General features: G+C 44.5%; 1 protein-coding gene across 8 annotated transcripts in view; it reads left to right on the forward strand.

Moving 5' to 3' along the window:
- Positions 1–22,035, forward strand: part of nhsl1b (NHS-like 1b) — a 103,371-nt gene that overhangs the window by 77,685 nt on the left and 3,651 nt on the right. For 4 of the 8 annotated variants that reach the window (XM_031727604.2, XM_039598830.1, XM_039598829.1 and 1 more), the window contains exons 2-7: positions 5,117–5,269; positions 9,173–9,297; positions 11,648–11,852; positions 14,280–14,411; positions 16,085–19,393; positions 20,409–20,541. In XM_031727604.2, the coding sequence (XP_031583464.2) occupies positions 5,117–5,269; positions 9,173–9,297; positions 11,648–11,852; positions 14,280–14,411; positions 16,085–19,393; positions 20,409–20,541 (4,057 nt within the window). Of the gene's footprint in view, positions 1–1,028; positions 1,242–5,116; positions 5,270–9,172; positions 9,298–11,647; positions 11,853–14,279; positions 14,412–16,084; positions 19,394–20,408; positions 20,542–22,035 lie in introns of those variants that run through there. The other 4 variants (XM_031727607.2, XM_031727606.2, XM_031727605.2 and 1 more) reach the window with 4 other exon arrangements.

The following is a 22,035-nucleotide window of genomic DNA, read 5'->3' on the forward strand; positions in this document are numbered from 1 at the left end:
GAGGGAAAAACCTTTTTATCCATAAATTCAAGGATCATTTGCAGTGCCATTCAAGCTCTTGTCGGAGCCCCCTACACACACCCTCCCTCCCTCTGCTCTTCAGCCATTTGGGCTGAAATTAAATACGGTCGCAAAAGGCGGGGCTGTCCTTCCCCTATGGGTGTGTGCATGGGTGTGTGTTTGAATGGCTGGGTGCTGGAGTGTGTGCATGATAGATTGCGAGCAGATTGGACAATGGGAGGATTGTATGAAGTCTGTATTCATGTAGCACTGATTCACTGCCATACACAGCAGGTTGGGAATGATCAGAAGAGGAAATGTTGATTTAAAGAAAGGCAAAATTGACTTATTAGGAGATGATCACATTTTTGGATTATTGTTTTACAAAGTGATGCAAAATGAGACCAGATGAGCTAAATGTCAGTGCATGAGTGTAATTTACTGTAGGTAATTATATTTTCTGTTTGCATTGCACTTTGCTTGAAGCACCATCCACCTGAGAGTACCTTGTGAAAAGCTCAACATGTTTTTTTCCCCTCCTGACGATGTGCAAGGTTGTTCTGCGGGGTAACTCGAAGTTTAATTAGATGCATAAATATTCTTCTGCAGATGAGTCCCTCACTGAGAGGCTGCGCACCCGAGGAAAGTGTGAAAAAAGAGTTGCGCGAAGAACGAATTGAGTATTAATGCCCAAACCGAAAAAGCAACACAGCGACTGTACACGCTAATAAAAACTTCTATATTCTGAGCAAAGTAGAATGAAAGTGTAGAGCGATAATAAAGAGAGCACGGGAGAATGACTGATGATGAAAAATAAAGGGAAAGGCAGCCAGAACTCCTTGGTAACCAAAGCACAGAGGAACAGAGGGGCCGGTCCTACACCCCTCCTGCTGTGTGTGTGTTTGTCTCCGAGGACTGAACTGCCTGAGGGGGGGAGTGGCGGACGATTTGTGTGTGTGTGCGTGTTCAGAGAGACAGATAGGGGTAGAGACTTATTGTCAGCGTAGTAGACGCTCACGTACATTCGCAGCCAAGCCGTGAGAATGTGAGCGGAAGAGCACCAGCACGCCTTCATCCCGTCTTCTCTGTTATTCCTTGGATTTTTTTAGTTGTTTTTTAAGCCTCAACAAAGGCACTTATTATTATTATTTTTTTAAGAGGGAGACATATACGCTGATCTGGAAAAATGGTGTTTATCGGGACCTCGTTAAAATCTGTAATTAAGTACTTCAAAAGGAAGGGTAAGACATTTTTTGTTCCATACTGATCATTAATGTGCATTTGAATAATCTCCCTATCAATACTGCATGTGGTTGGTTAGTGATTTTGACTTTTTTAATCATTTTGACAGGATATGCATTTGTGTCTGAAATTCCCACGGCGTTCCATTTATTGAAGTGGATTTAGATTTAACAGCTTCATTAAGGATTCTCTGTGTCAAAAGTGTACAAACACCCGCCGTAATGATCTTTCTGATTTGATCGGAACTAATGGTGTCCTGTGGTCAAACTGCTTCCCTGCTGCCTCAGCTAAGCACAAACAAAACCCTCTGTTGCACCCCGTTACCAGGTAACCACTGGGCCAGGACTTCACAACTGTAGCACCAAATGACCCAACAGCTTGTTTAAAGGTGACAGTGAGAGTTGCCTTTAGTGGATGATGGTAGAATCTCGCCTGCACGTGTCCATTGTCATTTTTTTTTCCACCTCGATTGTCTGTCAGACTTGTATCACATGAGGTTTTGTTGATACTTAGGGTCAGTGGAACTAGCAGTAATTGTGTATTACCTGGAAACTGTTGTAGTTTCTCATTATTGTACTTTGAAAAACCTGCTGCAACCCCAGTGACACCTGCAGGAAGCTAAACCCACAGCAACCTCATGAGAAGTACTTTTTAAAGTGCCACTTGTGTACACTAGATTTTGTTTAAGGCGATTAGTTATTATTTTATCAATGGTTTGGTATTAAGCAGATGAGGCTGCAACAAAGACATGATTGATGCAGAGCAAGCTGCTTGTGAAGACTGCGATTTGTGGTTTATTTATAGCCTGTGTGTGTGTGTGTGTGTGCTGAGTTAAAGCTGGAGTGATGCGCTTAATCATTAGCTCAGCATTTCTGTAGTCAACAAGTCGTGTGCTACTGTCTTGCACATGCCTGCACTTTGCACCTTAACTGCGCACCGTGACAATCCCAATGCTTTTATATGCAGATCAGTGCAAACCTCCTCAGATGGTTGAAGTTATCAGTGTAAACTTTGGATTAAATGTTTTCCACAAAAACTTGTTTGCTGTAGACACACAAACAAAAGATGGTAGTTGCCTTTTTTATTTTAATTTTATTATTATTATTATTTTTATTATTATCATTTTAGATATCAGCGTTTTTAGAGTCACCTCTGTTTCCTTTTTTCTGACAAAAGTTTTTACAAATTAAAAGTCATGTTTGAAAGTCGATCCATGTGTTTGGGGGTGATCGAGGACCTAGTTTAGGATTAACATAGATCTCTCCAATGGAATTTTATTGCTGTTATTGATCACACAGTTAATTCCACAGCGCGTGTGTGTGTGCACACTCGCGACTGCTAATGTACCTCAAAAGGATTGCTTTATGCAGCCTTTGCATTTTTAGTATTTGCATCGTTTTGCTCTCTGTGTTTGTTAAAGAGCGCAGGCAGGGCTGGGATGTCGATGGACAGAGGGATTAGGGGACCTCTGAAAGACTTTCGCGCCAGAGTCCACTGTGTGTGCGTGTGTGTGTGTGTGTGTTGAGGAGCTTGGGGGCATTGTGGTATTGAAAGGCCTGATGTGGAGACTGATGCAGAGGGACAATAAATGCTTTGTGTCCTTAGTCCCCATCTCCTTGGTTTGCCTATAGCCTCACTGAGGTCTATTCAAACCGCATGGTCTAAAAGGAGGGTGGGGGAGGGGCTACCTGTGCTTAGTGTGAGCGAGATCAAGGAAATTTCAAATTGTATTTAAAAAAAGCCCTTGATAAAGCAAGCTGATGTGGGAACAGCTCCCGTTCACGTGCAGCCTGGGGCGTCAGTGACTTGCTCGAAGGCATGTTATAACTTTGAACTGTTGGTGTGACCTTGACTTTTCAATCTGCACTGCCACTCCCTGGTGTGTAAGTATCTGCATGTGGTATCTGCGCGTTTTTGTGCGTCTGGACCTGGGAGCAGCATGGGACCGACTTGTGGTCAGCAGCTTTGCCTCGTGATGCATTTGACTGTCTCACCAGTGCAAGCTCGCTGCAAAACAGCATGACTACAGATAGGTATTCAGCAACTCCATAACTCTATATGCAGTGCATCACATGTAAACACCACATCTTTTTTTTTTCCCCCTCTCATTAACTTCCATTAAAATTGATCAATCCGACTGAGATAACAAACTTTTATGTACGGGTGGGTAATCTGACAATCTTGTATGGTGGACTGCTTTTCAGATGAATCGCAAAGATTACGTCATTAAAACTTTCCTACCCCACATGAAGCCTACTCAGCAAAGGCAAAAGGATGACCGTCATGGGAGGTGCAACTTATTTTGTAAACAGATGACAGCATGGTGGATGAAAAGCAGCTGAGAAGAACTACATCTGGCATTGACATCAAGTGTTAATTCAGCCTAAACCTGATTGTAACTTTCAAAATAAAATCAAAGTGGAACTTCCTGCTTAAATAAAAGCAAAAAACATGATTCAGAGATTTGTTAGTTGGGCCTTTTGTACTTGAGTTAAAATGACAGCCTTTGCATGAACCAGAGCAGCAGAAGCATTCAGTAGAGATATTAAGGTGGTCACAACCTGCACAACGGTCAACAAAGCCAGCTTAAGTTGTATGCACTTGGCTTATTTCAACAGTGGAAATAATCCACTTACACCCACTCTGTAATTTTTAGGTGGTTAACACAGAACAGTGCTTTTGACGTGGTCATTATTGGGATGTGTTAGCAGTTATCTATATATAAAAGCAGTTGCAGCGTCTCACACTGTCATTAAGGGCCCATTTGCAGATGTAGGCTCCTGTCCTAACCCACTACCTTGGGGCTGTCTGTCCTCCCCCCGACAAACACACTTCAGCTCATTTGCACCTGTGAAAGAAACCCCAAAGCAAAACACTCCCAGGCCTTGCCATGACCCGTCCCCTTCCTCCTGGTTCTCCCAGACTTCAGCCATTCTCTCAGGCAGCTGGACATGTTGCGTTCGCAAAGAAAGGGACAAATTCAGAGGTCTTCGCTTACATTTTGTCTCCGTCGATGGAGATAGTTTTACATCCGCGATCACCCACTTTGGCTTGGATACGCTCACTTGGTAAGCTTAAGAATTAGGAAGAGTGTGTGTTTTTTACATTTAGACAGCATTTTTATTCACACAGTGACTTGTGATGGCCTCACGAGCTTCTGTGACTGGACTAGGGGGACAGAAAAGATGTGAACGCTTTATCAGCAGATATGACTGAGAGAAGGGTTTTGGATAATGAAAAGTGCCTCTCCCTGACCTTGTTAATTAATGTGTTTTCAATCTAAACAGTGGTGTATGTTGTGTAACCTCAAAGCCTCTTTGTTAATAGTAAGCTTCCAAAGTGTCCATTAATGTGGGCTGTTTGGTATCGGTGTCTTTGTCGTACTTTATTTTTTTCGAGGAAGGATCAGTTTCCAGTAGTTAAGAGTTTTTTGAGTGGGTATCGACTGATCAGCGATTCCCTCCAACTTGTCCCAGTAAGCTTCTCCCTCCCCCTCTTGACTTGTGAGGCCTACTGTATGTGTGTGATGTCACAGATAAGTGTCATGTTGATTGAAGGCTGTTAAGACTGCCACCTTCATGCAAAACACTTAAGCCTCCTTCCCCTTCCTTTTCATCTGCAAATACAATGAAACACTTTGAATAGTCAGTACTTGGGGACATTTTTCCACCACTTCTTTATTACTTTATTCTTTATTTACTTTTTTTTAAGTTGGCCAACAATGCTGCTCTTTGGAAGACTTGCAGGGCCACACTTGTTTTTGTTCTTAGTTCATTATTACTTTCGCTGTCCGTCAGATTTGATGGAGGTTTTTTGTTATATCATGCGGAGGAAACTATATCGATCCTTAATCTGCTTTGTTTGATCTCTGCAGCGGTGTCTAACCTGGATGAGGAGAGCAAGTGGACGGTTCACTACACAGCTCCGTGGCACCAGCAGGAGAACGTCTTCCTACCGGGAAGCAGGCCGCCCTGCGTAGAAGACCTCCACCGCCAGGCCAAAGTCAACCTCAAAACTGCCCTGCGAGGTAAAGACAAATCAAAATAGAGCACCTTATACACCATACAGCGGAGCGACATATGAAGGAATCAGTTTTAGATGGGATGATAGATAAAATTGCCAAAATGTTAGATATGTAAATAAAATATCTAAGTAAGAAGAAATGTACATGGCATATATTTACACAAATAGCGAAGGGAAAATGCCGAACGTGAGCCAAACCAGATACAAGTTAATGAATCTCACTCATGGGACTGTTGGTAGGTGGCGTCACTTTTATCAGAGTAAGCTTGTGACACTGAGGAGGACGACCCAGAATGTGTACATTTGCCTGTAAATTAAAAAAGATGTCCCGACTTGTGAGTTGTGTTCAACCGACATCGCAGACCTGTTTGTCCTGCTCAGTGGGGGAAGAGGCTCAGGCTTTGCTGACAAACAGAAACTCACAGCAGAGTGACAACTTGTTAAACTGCTCACAACTTTCCCAGGAACAGGAAGTGGGAATACCAGCGAATGCTGACACCTGTTCCTGGGAAAGCTGCCCCTCAAGCATTTCACAGATAACAGTTTGGGAAAAATTCACATGTGTGCATATTTCCGAGTTTCTGTGTAGGACTGAGTGTGTGACTGTACTACATTTGTTTACATGCTCACAAGGGCCGGCCTTGTGTGTCAGCTGATTAGACACAGAGAGATAAACTGGAAAGTGTTTGAAAGCTGATGCTTACTGTTAGTGGGTTAATCACCGGTTCTAATGCACACACCCTGTTTTGTCTTTTGTCTTTCCAATTTTCAAACCCCTGAACTGTTGCTGTTCTCAAAACACCACCTGGTAGGTGGGATTAATTCAGCCCCCCTCCCTCTCATCCTGTCACCGACCTATCAACCTGACAACACCACGTATCCCCGGGGGTCCTAACAACAAGACAACAGGTGTCCAGTGAGCGAGCACCTGTGGTGTCTGTTTAAGCTTCAGTGCGCTTTACAAACAGAGTGTCAAGCACTTTTTAGTAGCAGTAACATTAAAAAGGACATTAAGCAGCAGAGAACGTTTACTGTTTTAGATTTTATCCTTGTTGGAGAGCGGAGTTTACCTGACTTCCAATGAGCTTTGACTTTTTTTTCTTTTTTTCTTTTAGTACTGTACTTTGTATGTGATCTTTTTTATTTAATGAGGTTTGTGCCATTATCTCACAGGGCAATTATCAATCAGTCTGTGATATCGATTATAGACGTCTAATTAGGGAAATGCAAATATATATTGAAAAGTCTTTACGGGCTGATCTTCGCGCTGTACATCTCAGCCAACAGAGGAAACGTATGTTAGTGCAGCCATGTTTCTAACCTGAAACTTGTACAGTTGTTCTTATTTTTTTATTCAACCTGGATATGAATTAATTGAAAATGAGCCTTGAAGTGAAACAATATGTAGGTAAATACAAGTATAGGGCAAAACAATGAGATGTTACTGGGTTAGATTAAAAATTATTTATTTATATTTTACTGTAAACCCATTGCCAGAAACATTTCTAAAGTCCATAGTGACAAAAACTTGCCGATAGGAACTTTCAGTCCATATGGCCATGGGGGACGTCTTCATCATGAGGACAAGCTGTAAAACAGTTAAAAGTCCAACATTTATTTACATTATTTTCCAAAGCCATCCAGTGGGCTAGATGGAGTCTTTGCCAGGCCGATTCAGGCCCCCTGACCTTATATTTGACACTCCTGGTGTAGTGTTTAATGCATTCACTTTATAAAAGTGCAAATAAATCACAAAAGTAAACGTTACGCTCACAACACTAACAGTTTAGAAGTTTTATGTGGAGGATCAGTCCCTGGGTATTGTAATCATATATACTACACAGTGCCACGAGGCTGATTTATTCTTTGCAAAGCCTAATAATCGATATCCAGTCGGATAGAAATGTGCATCCCCTCTTTGTCCTTCTAAAACTCTCACATGGGCTTCAGCGTGTGTTTAGTGGATTATTGAAAATGTGCCAGCAGGCTGAAATAAATTTTTAAAGTTAGATAACACTGTATCGTGTGATAACTGCAGGATCCATTTTGTTTGCCAGTGTTTACGATGAAATGAAAGAAAAATAATGTTTAAATACTTTCCCCCTGCATCCAAAAAAACTCTGAAAAAAGTCAAAGTCATATCATAGTCATGCACCATCATCAGTACCTAGACCAGAATCAACGTCATCAGTTCCCTGCAGCTGTCACAGCTTTACATGTAGCCCTGACAGTTGGACCTTTGTCTTTTTAACCTCTGTTTCAATTTGTATCAGCTTCAGATTGGGACACATTAGTGGTGAAACCAGCGGGACGAATGCAGTCTTTAGGTTTTTCTCTTTGTACATCTGTACCTGCATTTAGCCCATTCACATGAAAACAATATAACACCTTTACCTGGCACAAATTAAATTCCGCAGGTCAAAGGTCAGGGTCACTAAGACCTAATGAAAAACACATTTTTAATAGAAGATTTCCTTCACTGTTAAAAGTATCTGAGAGACGTATCTAGTTTCAGATTTTCTTTTCATATCACTTACTTATCCCGCCCCTACCCCTTTCAGTTCTGCCTAGCAACAAGCCACACTTAGCTCATCAGAGCTTATTTATTTCATTTACCGTCCCCAATCGTACAACACCAATCATCTGAGCAGTTCCACTTCCTGTCATCGTCCTCATTATCATTGCTTTCTGAGTCCCATCTTCCACCGTTTCACTGCATCAACTTGTTGTTACAGTATCCACGCACGCGAGCCCCATCAGGATCCATTTACTGACAGCATTATACATGCATCAGTGTGCCTCTGTGTGGAGATGGGCTGTAATTAGCAGTGGAAATAAACAGGATGTAAAAGGGATCAAGAGCAGCATGTTTTAGGTGCCGGGCTAACAGTGAAGTTGAGCACGCACGCATGTTTAATTCACCAAAAAGGGAGTTTGATCGTGCGAAACACACTGAATAAATATCCAAGATGGAAGATTAAAAAAACCTGTCATTTACAGGAGGCTTTTTACATTTGAATAGATCAGGATTACTTCACAGAGAAAGATGAGGTGTCAAAAAAGAAACGCGCTTATTTTAAAGTGCCATTAATTTTAGGGAGAAGTGTAGAAGTTGGATTTTATGTTTATTTAAATAAGGTTGCAGCCTCATAGTGTGTTTGATCATTTTATCCTTCATCAGTAAAAGCATGAACAACTCTTGAGGCTTTTTTCTGAGGATGTTTAAGAAGTATGTGAATTTAATTGCCTCCTAAAGACCAAACAAAGGATGCATTAGTAGATATTTGCAGAGGGAGAGGAAGAGGGAGATGATGTGCTAGATTCCCCCCCTGAGAGGAAAAGGGGGAGGATGAGGGAGCGAGAGAGAGGGACGCTTCTGCCATCTGTGTGTGACAGACTGAAACTGATACCCCCCTCCTCTGGTTACACACACACAGACACACATGCACACACTTGCCGTCTTATCACACTTTGACGTACATACATCACAACCTCATCGCAGCAGGTGGTGACTAGAAGAGGTGTGAGGCATGCTTGGCAGAGTCCAGCAGGGAACTTAGCGAAAACACACACAGACAGCAAATGGTATATTCTACAGTACACATTTGATAATAAAACACTATGTTTATGTCCCATAAATATTTCACACATTCTTCTTATCGTTGTGTTATTGGATGAAAGTTTGAATATTTAATAGCATCTGTTTGGATTATTTGGTAATATATTCATGGAAATGAGTGAAGCAAATCTTTCTAATGAGTGTATTTAGATAGTGAAAAATAAAATGTTGCTTTTATTATCTGCAAATTGCACTTTATACCTTTCAACATGATCAAAAAGTTCTCATCAAAGGCTACCAAAGCAAATGTTCAAGACCTGTTTCTCTGTCTCTTTCTTTGTTCTCCAGAATGTGACAAGTTGAGGAAAGATGGTTTCCGGAGCTCCCAGTACTACTCTCAGGGTCCCACCTTCTCTGACCCCATTCAGTCCAGCAGCCTGCAGGATGACGGGGATGATGAAAATGATAAGAAGGTATGCATAAACACAGTATGCATGCATACCCACCTAATTTAATGTATGCTTTCAAATGTAACAGGTACAACAGGCTCTACATTCTATTTGCATACAGGTGCAGAACACGAGCACATCACTGCTGAGTCAACAGCAATAATTTAAATGGTGTTAGGCTCCCCTCTAGTGGCTGGAAAACAAATTGCTACATTTTATCCAAGTTTCAGTCTTGTCGCATTATGTAGCTTTCGCTCTTTCCATTTTTCTGTCTAATTTCTCAAATAAGGTGAGCGTGATTAGTACTGTGCAAAAGTCTTGAGCCACCCCTCGTTTCTTAATTTTTTTCTTCTAAGGCACCAGACTTTCTTGTAATTTTTTTGAAGTGGTCTTGAGCAATAGTTCTCCAGACTTTCTGAAGGTCAAAGTTTTTCTCAGGAAATTGGCTGCGTTTTTACTCTTTTTCATTCCAGCCCAGTCACTCTGACCTGGGAATCATTCAAGCATTTAAAAAGACACCAAGCCTGTGTTCACATAACAGAGAACTTTGCTAATACATAAATACATAATTATTTCCACATCTTTTGTTGAATCTATGAAAAATATGAAAGATAGCACAGAGCTAAAATACTTGCATATTTCACCATGGCGTGAGGAAATTTGAGGATACTGGAGAAGAAGAAGTGGCAGACCTAAAAAAAAAAAAAAAAAAAAAAAAAGTGTTTACAGCAGATGAACAGAATCCGAAAGTCATGTCATGAGCCCAGACTTCAGTATTATTGAAACAGTGTGGGATCATCTTGACATTTTTCCCAGGAAAATATAACTAAGCAAGGGGTTCCTTGAAACATTTGCAGAGCATTGTAGAAGAAATGCACACTTGTTGACCACAGTTGTGGGGCCTGTGATTTTTTTGATGTCTATAAACACTTCAAGAAAGAAACTAAAGAAGAGAAACAGAAATTTGAGGCAGAAATAAAGACGGGTACAAAAAAATGACAAGAAAATGAATCGGAGACAAAAACTATTATTTCTTGCTCTTTTCATCTGACAGGCAATTTGTGTGAAGTGAAGTGTAAATGGTCAGACAGCCGCATATTCCTCATCTCCTCCTCATTTTTATCTCGAACACACACACACAGTGTGATGTGAAGGGCACTCGAAAGGGTTAGTGGGTCTTTCACTGTGTTGTCCCTTGGAGCCCCTCGGTTTCATCCTCGCTTTGACCCCTGACCTCCATGTTGTCTTTCTAAACTGTCGCCTCCCACCTCTTGTTTGTCCTCCTGTTTTCTGCACACTCACCCCATCTCTTCAGCTCCAGCCAATCCCCCTCTGTCCTGCCTTCCTTGCCCCTTCTTCCACTGTTCTGCTGTTTGTCCCCCTCCTGCTCTCTTCCCCATCACTTCCTGTTGTACCGAGACCGCTGAGCCTAACTTTGCCTGACAGCAGCTTCAAAAGAAGAAACAGGGCTCCCGCTTGAGCCACAGCTATGCAAAGTAATAAGCCATGCTTGAAACCAAACTATTGCTGAGATGTTTTTATATACATCCCCTCTCTTCACCTCCCCTTTTTGCTGCCCCCATATTTACCCATCCATCCGTGCATTGTTTGTATGAATGCACTCTCAGTCAGGGGATAGGAAAAGTTTGAGTGATGCAGTAATAATTGGTGGCAATCATCTGGATTTTGTAACTACCTATAATTACTACAATTTAGAATTATTTGTATTTTCTTCGCTCTGAATGGAAACAAATGGCACTCACATCAACCTAAACAACATTGCTGCCATGCTCTGGACTAACTGCTCAACTTCAAGCCTGGACGCTGTGGTAAAGCACCGCTGTCTGTTGCTTTCTGCCGTAAATTCACAATCCAGGGCCCTTAGCGTGTCAACACAGTTTACTGCATGAGTGATTCTCTCTCTGTGTCTCTCCCCGCTGTTGCTCTGTAGCTTTTATCCTCCCATCTCGACCGCTCTGTCAGTTCTCTGTGGCGGGTGTTTATTTGTGTGATTGTGTGTGCATGGTTGACTGTTTCCATTTGGATAGGATGTTTACGGGGCCGCAAGCTTCTAAAGGTCACAGCAGTGTAATATATTAAAGTTTGTTCAGGTCATATTGGCACAATCTGTCATTTATGGTTCTGGCTAGTAAATCCTATGATATTCTATTTCCACTCACCTTTTATACCATTATATAGACATTTATTCTTATTAATAACTTTTATGCTTCGATCTGATGGTATTTTCATATATTACCTTTCATTGTGTCGCATCATGTTACCTCTTTCCTTGTTTCTTTCCTTTCCTCTCTTTCTAGTATTTCTTTCTTCATCTTTTACCTTTTCATTAACATGTTATCTTTCTCTCAATCAGTCTACCGCTTCATCGCTGGAGGATGACAAATCTCAGCTCTCCATGAGGTCTCAGACGCCACAGGGCATGGGCGAAGGAGGGGACGGGTCCGACCCTGACAGACAGGTGGTATGGAACAAGGCTGCCCTCCTCCCCACCCCAGAGGAGAAGATGAGGCAGGCAGCTCAGGCCGTACCCACAGACATAGTTGCCATCAATGTCACAGGTATGTCACACCTCATGACTTCATTCAGTCCGTCTCTCAACTGCTAGCGAGTAGCAACCATTCTTCATCGCCAGGTTGAGAACAAATGTCCCGATCCATCCGTAGCTCCATTTTTGTACAGTTTAATCGGCCTCATTCGTCCCTGGTGTCTCTTATTTTGCATTACCATCTCACCGAGAGGCCTTTTGCTATTCTTAAGGGAAATTTCTGACTTTTTTAGCAGTTTGATTGAGGTATCCGATGATAAAGAGAGTGTCAGCACGCTGACATGTCATGTGAAATTTGCATTTCAGTTTATTAGTTTAGTTAGTTTTCACCTTTGCTGTTTACAAAAAAGAAAAAAAAGTCAGATATTTCCTTTAATCAACCTTCTGTGAATGAGTGGTTGCAGAATAATAGAGAACTGTATCCAGTCATCCACAGACGGGGGGAAACCTGCACGTGCCACTCAACCATGTCTTCACTCCTCCCATCATGCTTCTTGCAGACTGACCTTTGCCTTCCTTTATGCATGCGTGAGCGTGTGTTTATGCCTGTAAGTCCTTTGACAGCTTATGCCAGGGTCAAGGCTTTTCATCGCCTTTGTGTCAGATCACTGGCCGTTTGACAGATGAACACTCGTACACAGCAAATTTGTGTCGACTCAGTTCCCCTGTTAGCGTGCCACATCTTTCAAGGTTTTCAACCACTCATAGGTACACTTATCTTAAGATTTGTTCATGAGATTCTGTTGGAAGGAGTCCAGCGGTGGGATGGAGTCACAGAACTCTCAGTTCAGCATGAACATCTATATTTTATTGTCACAGTTAATATATCTGCAATCTATAGCCTTTTGACACTAATTAACATTTAACGTGGTCCCTCGCCACACAAATCAGTGTTGTCACTTCAAATTAGTGGGAAAGAAGGAGTAAAACACACACCGAGAGATCAGGGACTTTGCCACTTTGAGAGGAATTTGTGATCTCGGCTATCTGCCCTTATATCGGTTTCTATTTCCCTGACGCCTGCAGGCTGTCACCAGCTAGTGAGATAGCAGAAAGAGCAGAAGTTCATAGTGAGATATCACTCTTCCTTCAGGGAAACCGGACTCAGAGCGAGGAGGTTATAGCGAAGCAGTTCATGTTTGCATGAGTACGTGTGTGAGTTTGAAAGCACCTTTCATCCCATATCTGTCCTTTTGCATGTTGAGCGTTGTGCTAAGAGCATGTACTTCTCATCTCACACATCTTGCATCAATGTATGTTTATACCCCGTAATGGAAGTTTGCATAAAGGCCAGCCAAGGTTTTCTTTGTGAGACCCCTTCCTTTTGTTTTTGATCGGCATCACAACCATTTTCTCTCCATGGGTTGTAAAAGACACTTTGGCTGGTTGGTGAAAAAGTTTAACTCAAGTTCAGTTCACCCAAATAACACAATGCATTTTCTCAATTGGGCGAAACTTTCTCGTGTTGAAGAGGAAGACTCACAGGCTTGCTGCACAACATGATGATTTTGTGGATCACTCTTATCCCACCACTGATTATAACCATAGTTAACTAGAACGTGTTAAACCTTTCTATTTGAATAGAGCTTTAGTTCAGAAAAATGCAAACTTCACTGATGGCAGTTTTTTATTAGCGATACAAATGGCTTTTTTTTCAAGTCCAGATAGCAGTTTGGATATAAATATGTTGGATATCCAGACATAAGAATGATTTTAGGTATTTAATGTTTAGTATTTTTCAAGAATTGTATCACAAGAATCAGAATCAAATACTTTGTTAAGTAACGCAGAGCAGTAACTAACCGGTTAAAGTTCCAATTAAACAATATAATATATTACAAAATATAACAAAATGGCTCTAATAAATAAATATGAGTATAAATAAAGTTGAAATTCAGGTGCCTCTCTTATTATATTAACTTTACTTTATCTGTAGAGGATAAGGGGTGCAGGTGTTGTAGTCTGTACTTACACTTGTGACGTCTCCTGTCATATTTTACTATATTCTCATTTATTATCTGTTTAGAGCAGTCTCCACTTCCACACGAGAGGTTTCCAGTATGTGATTTTGCACATTAATATAGCAGAAATCCTCAAAGACACTCTTGAGTAATGTCATCCTTAAAAAAAAAAGCAATGGATTCATCCTTCACAGCGTATCCAACAATATCCATGTTACAAACACTCAAATAAAAACCTAAAATCTTAAGTTTTTAGAAGCACAAATCAGTTTCAGACTTAAAATAAAAGCAAGGGAAGAAAATGCTGATTTGTAATTTGGTTGAACTGACCTTAATATTTCCTGCCCTGTTGACGTTGCATGTCCAGCTTGGAAAAAACAAAAACCCTCCGCATGTCCGTTGAGTTTGTTCCTTCTGACTAACCGACTGCTGTTTGCCTGTTTGTCCGCCTGCCTTGCTCTCGCCCTCCCGGCTACCAGGGGCAGTGTTTGACCGACAGGCGAGCATCCGGCGCTCCCTCATTAACACTGACACCGTGTCCCGCCGGCCCAAGAAGGTCAAACGCAGAAAGACTATATCAGGGCTGCCTGACAACATCAACCTGGAGCTAGGTATGGATCACTGTGGAGCTACATGTTGCCCTCTGCTGTCCACAGACCTGTACCAACACGCTAGACGAGCATCCCTTCTTCCTTTCTTTACTGCCAGCAACCTTGTTCTCTATAGGTGTATGCTTTTATCACACATAACTATGTACAGTTGGAAACTTGGCGAGCCCAGGAGGGACAGAGTGACTCATGTGAGCTCACAGTGTTGGATAAAGGATGTGCAGCTGCTACAGCTGATGTCTACATTATCATTTGTCCTCATTCACTCTCCTCCACCCGAGTATCCACAGCCAAACACAAGTTATGAAATCATTTTTTGTAGTTGTTTTTTTGTCTTTTTTTTACTCATTAAAAAACTTCTAACATAACAGCAGCTGTTTTTAGAGTTTGCCAGTTCTGTCACATGGTAGAAGGTAACGTCAGACTTGCTTCTGATTGGTTGATCATTTGGATCAACTTTCTGTAGTCCTTTTTTCTGTGATGTGTGTATATCTGTGCCTTAGTGTATGCTGGTAGCATAAGATTATTAATAAACTATGAGACTACAAGCCCTGATCACAGGTCGATAAGCCACCTTCACATGCTCCCATCACTTTCTGAGCATTATCATCATATCCTACATTAGAAATGTAAAGATGCAGAGGTCCCCTCAGAGTTACTCAGCTGAGCCCAGTGTTAAGCGAGTATTAAGCTCACTAAGCTGACACCGTGTTCTGCTGACAGCACCGCATGGCTAATGTTTATTTACACGTCATTGAGCTTCGGGATGACAGCACCATTTAAGGGAAATGTCATTGCTCTGTGCGATAACATCGCCCAGGCTGATAGGAAAAGAGCTTTAAAGTCTGGTTAGTGCCCAGCTGACAACACCCTCTGAATGTCATGATTACTGGGCCGGGATAATTGTCCCAGTGCTCCATCCCTCCCCTCTCCTTGCACCAGAGCTGCCTGCAAAGTAGACCTGCAGCTTAATCTATCGCAGCAGCAACAGCCGAGCTGTCAGTCCAGCTTTTAGCAAAGGAGGAGGAGAGTGTATGTGTGGTTCAGAGCGAATGGAGAGAGAGAGAAGAAAGGACTCAAGAGTGTGTATGTTTTGGAAGACGAGCATCAACAGTAGAAGCCACCACAGATGGGAGACACAGTAGACATCCTCTCTCGTTTTACAACTCAATCTTCAAACTGTTTGTTTATTAGCTGGTATGTTCAGTGTGCATCTTTCTGTTATGTGCATTCTATGTTTGTCCTTGTGCATGACAGGGCTGGCTTGGCATGCACACGTGTCTTCTTGTATGTCTGTGTTCCTATTTGTGTTTTTTGTGGGTTTTTTTCTCTGCCTAATGCTTAACCAGCTGCCTATCCTGGCACCCAAGGAGACTATTTCATTTTTCTATCTGACGTAGCCAGCGTAGGGGAAGCATAGTAGGAGAGCCTCTGTTCCTTCTCTCTGTCTCTCCTCATATCCTTTTCTCCATAATGAAGAAGACCAGAAGTTATTAACGTAAATCAGGTTACGCCAAATCAAATTAATTAGCTTCCATGTGACCACAGTTTATCTGACATTCCAGCCAGAAGAGCAGAAAGGTTTGTGGCTGAAGAAGTTATAGCAAGGGGGGGTGAAGGTGGGGTAGCAGGAAGAGGAATCACATGTTGATATGTTTCTTTTTTTGTTTTGACAGCAGCAAAAGGACACGGCGGAGATCTCCGGCCACATTCTATGTTCCTCCCTGGACAGTACTCCACACTTGGCCGTACTGGGAGTGTCAACTCAACCCTCCGACGTTCGGTGACCAGAGATTCGAGCTGCCAGACAGAAGAAGTAAAGATCGTGCCCCCGTCCATGAGAAGAATTCGAGCGCAGAGAGGACAGGGAATCGCTGCTCAGATGGCTGGCATATCCGCTTCCTCTTCAACAGGAAGTATATCCATCTCCAGCAGCGACAGCTCTGGAATACTGATGCTGCCGCAGCATTTTAATGGAGACCCGTCGCGTTTTCACAGTCTGCCCCGACAGGGCGCAAGAGTGTCCCTCAGTGCCGATCCCATCTATAGCAGCACACCCATCAAGTCAGAGGAACATCTGCAGAGGCAAATTGGAAAGCTTCAGGTCGACGATACTGTGGTACACATGAGAAACGCCCCAAGGACAGGAACTTTGCCCAGGCCCAAGTCCCAGGAGGTGAAGGGGACACAGTCCAGTGAGTGGGGCGGGGGTCCGGCATGTGTGGTTTCCCCTCATGCTGCTTATTCCACCTCATTCATCCCCAATGCCACCATGTCCAGTTCTGCTGAGGTTATTACCCTTAACAGCTCGAGCCAGCTCACCCAGTCCCTGGTCTCAGCTTACCCCGCAGCTCGAGCGCTCAGTCTGGCTTCCCCGACTAACGTTGACCCGCTGATCTCTAGTCCAGCAGCCTTCACCCACAGCTCCACCTGCCCTGCCTTGGCCACGTCTACTCCTACTCACACAGCACAGGATAGTGGCCTGAAAGTCAGAGCACCTGCCAGTGAGTCAGGTCACTCTGACAGTAGCGCCCACAGCCACAGCACCTTGGCCCCCACTCCACCATCTTGTCTGCCGGAGGAGAACTGGATCTACGACACACCAGAAAATGTGGTGGCTCCACACCGCACTCTGACCTCCAGTTGCTCCACTCCAATCAACCAGCTCTATGGCAGCCTGGATCAGTCCTCTAGGACCACTACTGATTCCAGCTCTCTTTACTCCCAGGACAATGATGGATACTACACCTCTATGCACCTGGACTCAGGCCTGCGCTCCCGCAGTCACGGTAGCGGGCACGGGGTGGCAGCTGGCCGGGCCACCAGACATAGCATGTACGAGTGCCGCGAGATGGCCAATCAAGAGGACTCTGGAAGCCTGTACAGTGACCGCTCGCTATCACGCAGCATCTCCCTACGCAAATCCAAGAAGCCTCCCCTGCCACCAGCTCGCACAGATTCTCTCAGACGCAAGCCAGCTGCAAAAATGCCCCCCGGAGGTGTTAGCGCCATCAACGGTGCTAATGGGGACAGGGGTACAACACTTAATGAAACTCTAATTGCAAGCTTGCAGCAGAGCCTGCAGATGGGGTTGAGAGGGGGGAAGGGAAAGGGTGCGTCGCCATCATCAACCTCTCACAGCCCGAGCAGCGATTATGATGACCCTTGGGTCCTCAGGCCACGCAGTCACAGCAGCATCAGTGCAGGCAGCTCCGCAGCATCACTAGCAGCTAACGCAAACTGCGGCGGCGTGTCTAGCGTGTACGCTCTATGCCATGTGACACCTGCCCACAGTGACACCAGCAGCCTGCGCTCTGACTACGCCGACTCTTGGGGCTACTACATGGACTACCCTCGTAACAACGGGGATCAGGGGGAGCAGACAGCCCCGGCCCATGCCGCAGATAACATGTCAGCTGGCGTTCACCCAGGAGTCTTACAGAATGGAGGAGGGATTCACAACAGTCAGACACCTGGAGCTCCAGGTCAGGAGCGAGAGGTGTCGGCGAAGCCCAAAGCTTCCACCTCCTCCCCAGACCGGGTGCATAGACTCACCTCGCCATCTAGTGGCTACTCCAGCCAGTCCAACACTCCCACAGCTGGAACCCCAGTGCCCGCCTTCGCCAGGTCCATGTCTCCCTCGGGCGGCCGGCCTAAACCCAAAGTCCCTGAGAGGAAGTCCTCTCTCCTCTCATCAGTTTCCATCTCCTCCTCTTCCACCTCCCTTTCCTCCAACACTTCAGACTCACTCAAGAGCAACGGTCCTCCTCCTCCACCACCACCACCTCTCCTCTTCTCCTCCTCCTCAACTCCCAACACCCCTCTCAGCCCACCTCCACCCTTCCCTCCCCCTCTACCGGCAAGCTCTAGCACAGCTTCCCTAACTCCTCCACCAGCTCCCCCATTGCCAACCACTCCTCAGGGAGGTTCTCTAAGCCTGAACTCTACTTACTCCACCTCCCCAGAATTCCCTCCACCTCCATCCCCCGAGATGCTGATTCACCCGAGTTCATCTCCCAATGGGAGCTTCAGTCCCCCTCCTCCTCCTCCACCCCCACCTCCTCCTCCTCCTCTGCCGGCTACTGTTACAGCTTCCTCCTCCCCATCTTTTAAGAAGGCACTAAATGATGCTCCTAAAGCAGCTCCTTCTAACAGTCCCACAAACTCACCTAAGCCCCTCATCACACCATTTGCACTGCAGAGCGTTCAGCTTCGTTCAGTCAAGCGACCAGAGAAGGAGATCACAGATGACAACAAAGCTGAGAAAACAGGGATGGACCTCCTTCAGGGGCTAAAGCCTCTGAGCCTGGATAGCTGTTACTCTCAGGAGCATCCCACTGTCTTACCCCTGTTGAACAGCTCTCTGGAAGGGGATTCCCATTATTCCTCACCATCGCCTGTGTCAAAGCTCCTGGAAGAGTTGTCACTGGATGACAGCATCACAGAGGACTCACTAGACATTGCCATCGTAAATGGAAAAGCTGATGATGAGAGTTACACACTTGTGAATGGGAATGAAAAAGAGGAGGAACTAGCGTTGCCCAGTCCCGCACAGAGCCACGAAAGCTCTCCCATCAAGCAGAAGGCCCCACCCCCAGCAGTCTCCAAGAAGCCTAAATTTTCCCTTGTCCCACCAGTAAGCCCCCAAACAATAAATAAACTGTTTCCATCTCAGCAGGAAGAGACTAACATCCCCCAAACAGAAGACCAAGTAGATTCTCCGCGAAGACAAACAAAAGAAGAGGTAAAAGAGGGGGACGGTGAGCATCAGGAGGAGAGAGAAGACACTTTAGAGCATTTAGCAGAGCGCAAAGGAGCATCCACTGAAACCCGATACGAATCTTGTATCACTACATCTGTTAGCAAGGAGACGAGTAATGCCTCTGGGCTTTATACCAACGGAGAGGCTGATGAAGAAGAGGAAGAGGACTGTGATGGGACGAGCAGCACCACAGGGTCCATCAGCTCCAAGGACGACGATGCAGGTGAGTCTGACTCGTAGTTTATTGAATATGTTTCCACAAAACAAATGTAGAAATGCAGAAACGGAAACAGAAAGCCTTAATGTACTTATTTGCCAAAATCCTAAGAGGTTAGAAGTGATCCAGCAGACTGAGGGTTGTGCGATGGGTTCTTTTGAGCTGCTGTAAAATTCATTTTGCCCTCCAGAGCAAGCGAGCTAAACTTGAAGGCAGAAGCTTTTAAAGGTTTGAAAAGTGTGAAAACGAAGCGGGAGCGACGCCTTATCACTGGGACAGCAGCTCTGCAGCCTCGTGCAATCATCCCCGCTTACTCTTTATTCTACTCCTCCTTCTATATTTTATATGCGGAGATCTCTTTTGGCTGCTGTCCCCTTCTTTTTTTTTGCCCCCCACCCCTTGCATTGCTGCACACGTACACACACCTCAGCCTCCACCGTCTACTCGACTCCTCTCCACTATCCATCCTTCTCTTCTGTCCAAATATTCATTTTTGCCTCTCTGCCTTTTCTCTTGCTCTCTTTCTTTTTTTTGTGTTAATCGCTCAGCCCGTGTCTTTCCTACTCAGTTGTCCTTCTGTCCCACTCCCTCTCTGAGTTAAGGGAAGGGGGGTAAGTATCCCAAAGGAGATGCTTTATGTGGTTGGAGGGACAGGGGGGAGGGGCTCGGTTGTATCGGAGGGGAGGGGAACGGATCTGGTAAGGGGATGAAGGGGAGGATGGGGAGAGCGCAAAGTGAGACTGCCTGCAGCGGCTCAGGCAGTCGAAGCTCAGACGTGAGCGTGGAGGTTAAGAGGAGGAGGAGGGGGAAAAAAGGCTAAACTAGAGCAAAAGAAAGAAGAGGAAAATCTAGAGAGGGAAGAGAATGTAAGAAGGCAGTTGGGCATCTCCTCCGTACGACTTCAGATTTCATAGGCGGCCAGGTTAATGCGACAGGATGGATGTAGGAGTGTGTGCTCCCTAAAAGTCTGCTCTCTCCTGACTGTGTTGGATGTAACTTGTATATGCCCCCCTCCACCCAGGTGACGTCTTTGAATCCAGTACGGCCGAGTCGTCTCCAGCCCCGTCAGCAAACGGGGCGTCCGAAAAGAACATGGTAACCCCGACTCCCACGCGACCCCGAACCACAGAGGACCTCTTCGCTGCCATTCACAGGTACGACAATGCACTCATCTAATGTCCTTGTCGCCTTGCTCATTTCTCTAGCACCACAGCAACTTATTTTCTCCTCTCCCACCTCGGCTCTGGATACATAATTTATTTCCCCGATCTAGTCCTGCTTCCTATTATTCCTACTTTTTTTCCCTCTCCACCTACCCTTCTCTCTCTGTCATTCCTGCTTTTCCAACATCCTCATAAACCACAGTGTCACCCTTGATTTGTGTTTTTCAGTCATCCCCCACTCTCTGCCCTCCACCTCTCAGTCATAACTTTATCCAGCATTATCACATACAGAAGAGTACACATCTGTCAGAAAGCTGATCTCTGGCCAGTGATGGGGTGTAAAGCATGAAGGCAACAGTTAATTTATATTGTAAGTGTTTGTGAGTGTAGTTAAATTAGAATTGCTCATTTTCAGCAAGAAAAAAGAAAGGAGGGAAAAAAAAAAGGCTGTTGCTTCATCCATTATTTACTACTCGACACCCCCTGGTCCTAACCTGGGTTAGAGGCCACTGGAGACATTTCTCATTCTCCGTTTCTCCGTCTACACGCCGCTGCCGCTGTGCTCCGCTGTCTCTGACATATACTGCATACGTGCTCTTGTGACTGAAGGCGGCACAGACATAAATTTCTCATGCAGCCCGCCAGTTTGGGTTTCGCGGTCACGTGCAACAACAGCAGCAGCAGCAGCATTCTGGAGTTCTCTTAAGCATCCCAGGATTTCATTTTGCTGTATTTATGGCCCCCACGTCACGTGTGCATGTATCATTTATTGCGCTGCCTAATTAAACGTGAATATTGTGTAAGCGTGTGCGCGTTTACAGTCAAGGCAGCATTTGTTTACCACTCTCCTCCTTCTCCTATCGCACCCTCACAGCGTGGGAGATATAGAATAATTTCGCAGATTTGGGAAGTGATGACCATTTCCCAGCGGTGCTGTTAAAACTAAAGAAGATCCCTCAAACAAAAGAATGAACTCGCACAAATTCAATCTGCAAAAAGTGCCCTAAACTGTAAATTCAATCGAGAACTGTTCAAGGGTGGAAGCACCGGGTATTCTTTTTGTTTTTATTTTCTTTCACCTTCACGTTCCCCCGTCCTTTCTCTCTCACTGTCTGTGAAATTAGAGAGTAATAAAAGCCTCGAGTTGAAATTCCTTCACAGCAGCGGCCAAAAACACAAGTTTGTTGTGAGAGAAATCGTCCAAACCGAATGTAATCCAGCCAGCAGAAAGAAATCGATCCAGTGCTCCCATGCTTATATTGCCTCCTTGTTTACCTCTATAACTGGGATTGGCACCTGCGCTCTCTGTTTGGGTGTTTGCCACTGCAAGTTCACAACGGAGCCATTGAATTCAGGTGTGTTTGAGTGCACGCACGTGGGATTGTGTGTGAGAAAAGTCTTATGTAATGCTGATGGGCTAATGTGGAAAGGGAGCTCACAGGGGATGACGCTAGATGGAGGTTGAATTTAGGGCACAGACATATT

The sequence above is a fragment of the Oreochromis aureus genome, linkage group 15 (assembly GCF_013358895.1).
Source record: "Oreochromis aureus strain Israel breed Guangdong linkage group 15, ZZ_aureus, whole genome shotgun sequence".
Lineage (NCBI taxonomy): Eukaryota > Metazoa > Chordata > Actinopteri > Cichliformes > Cichlidae > Oreochromis > Oreochromis aureus.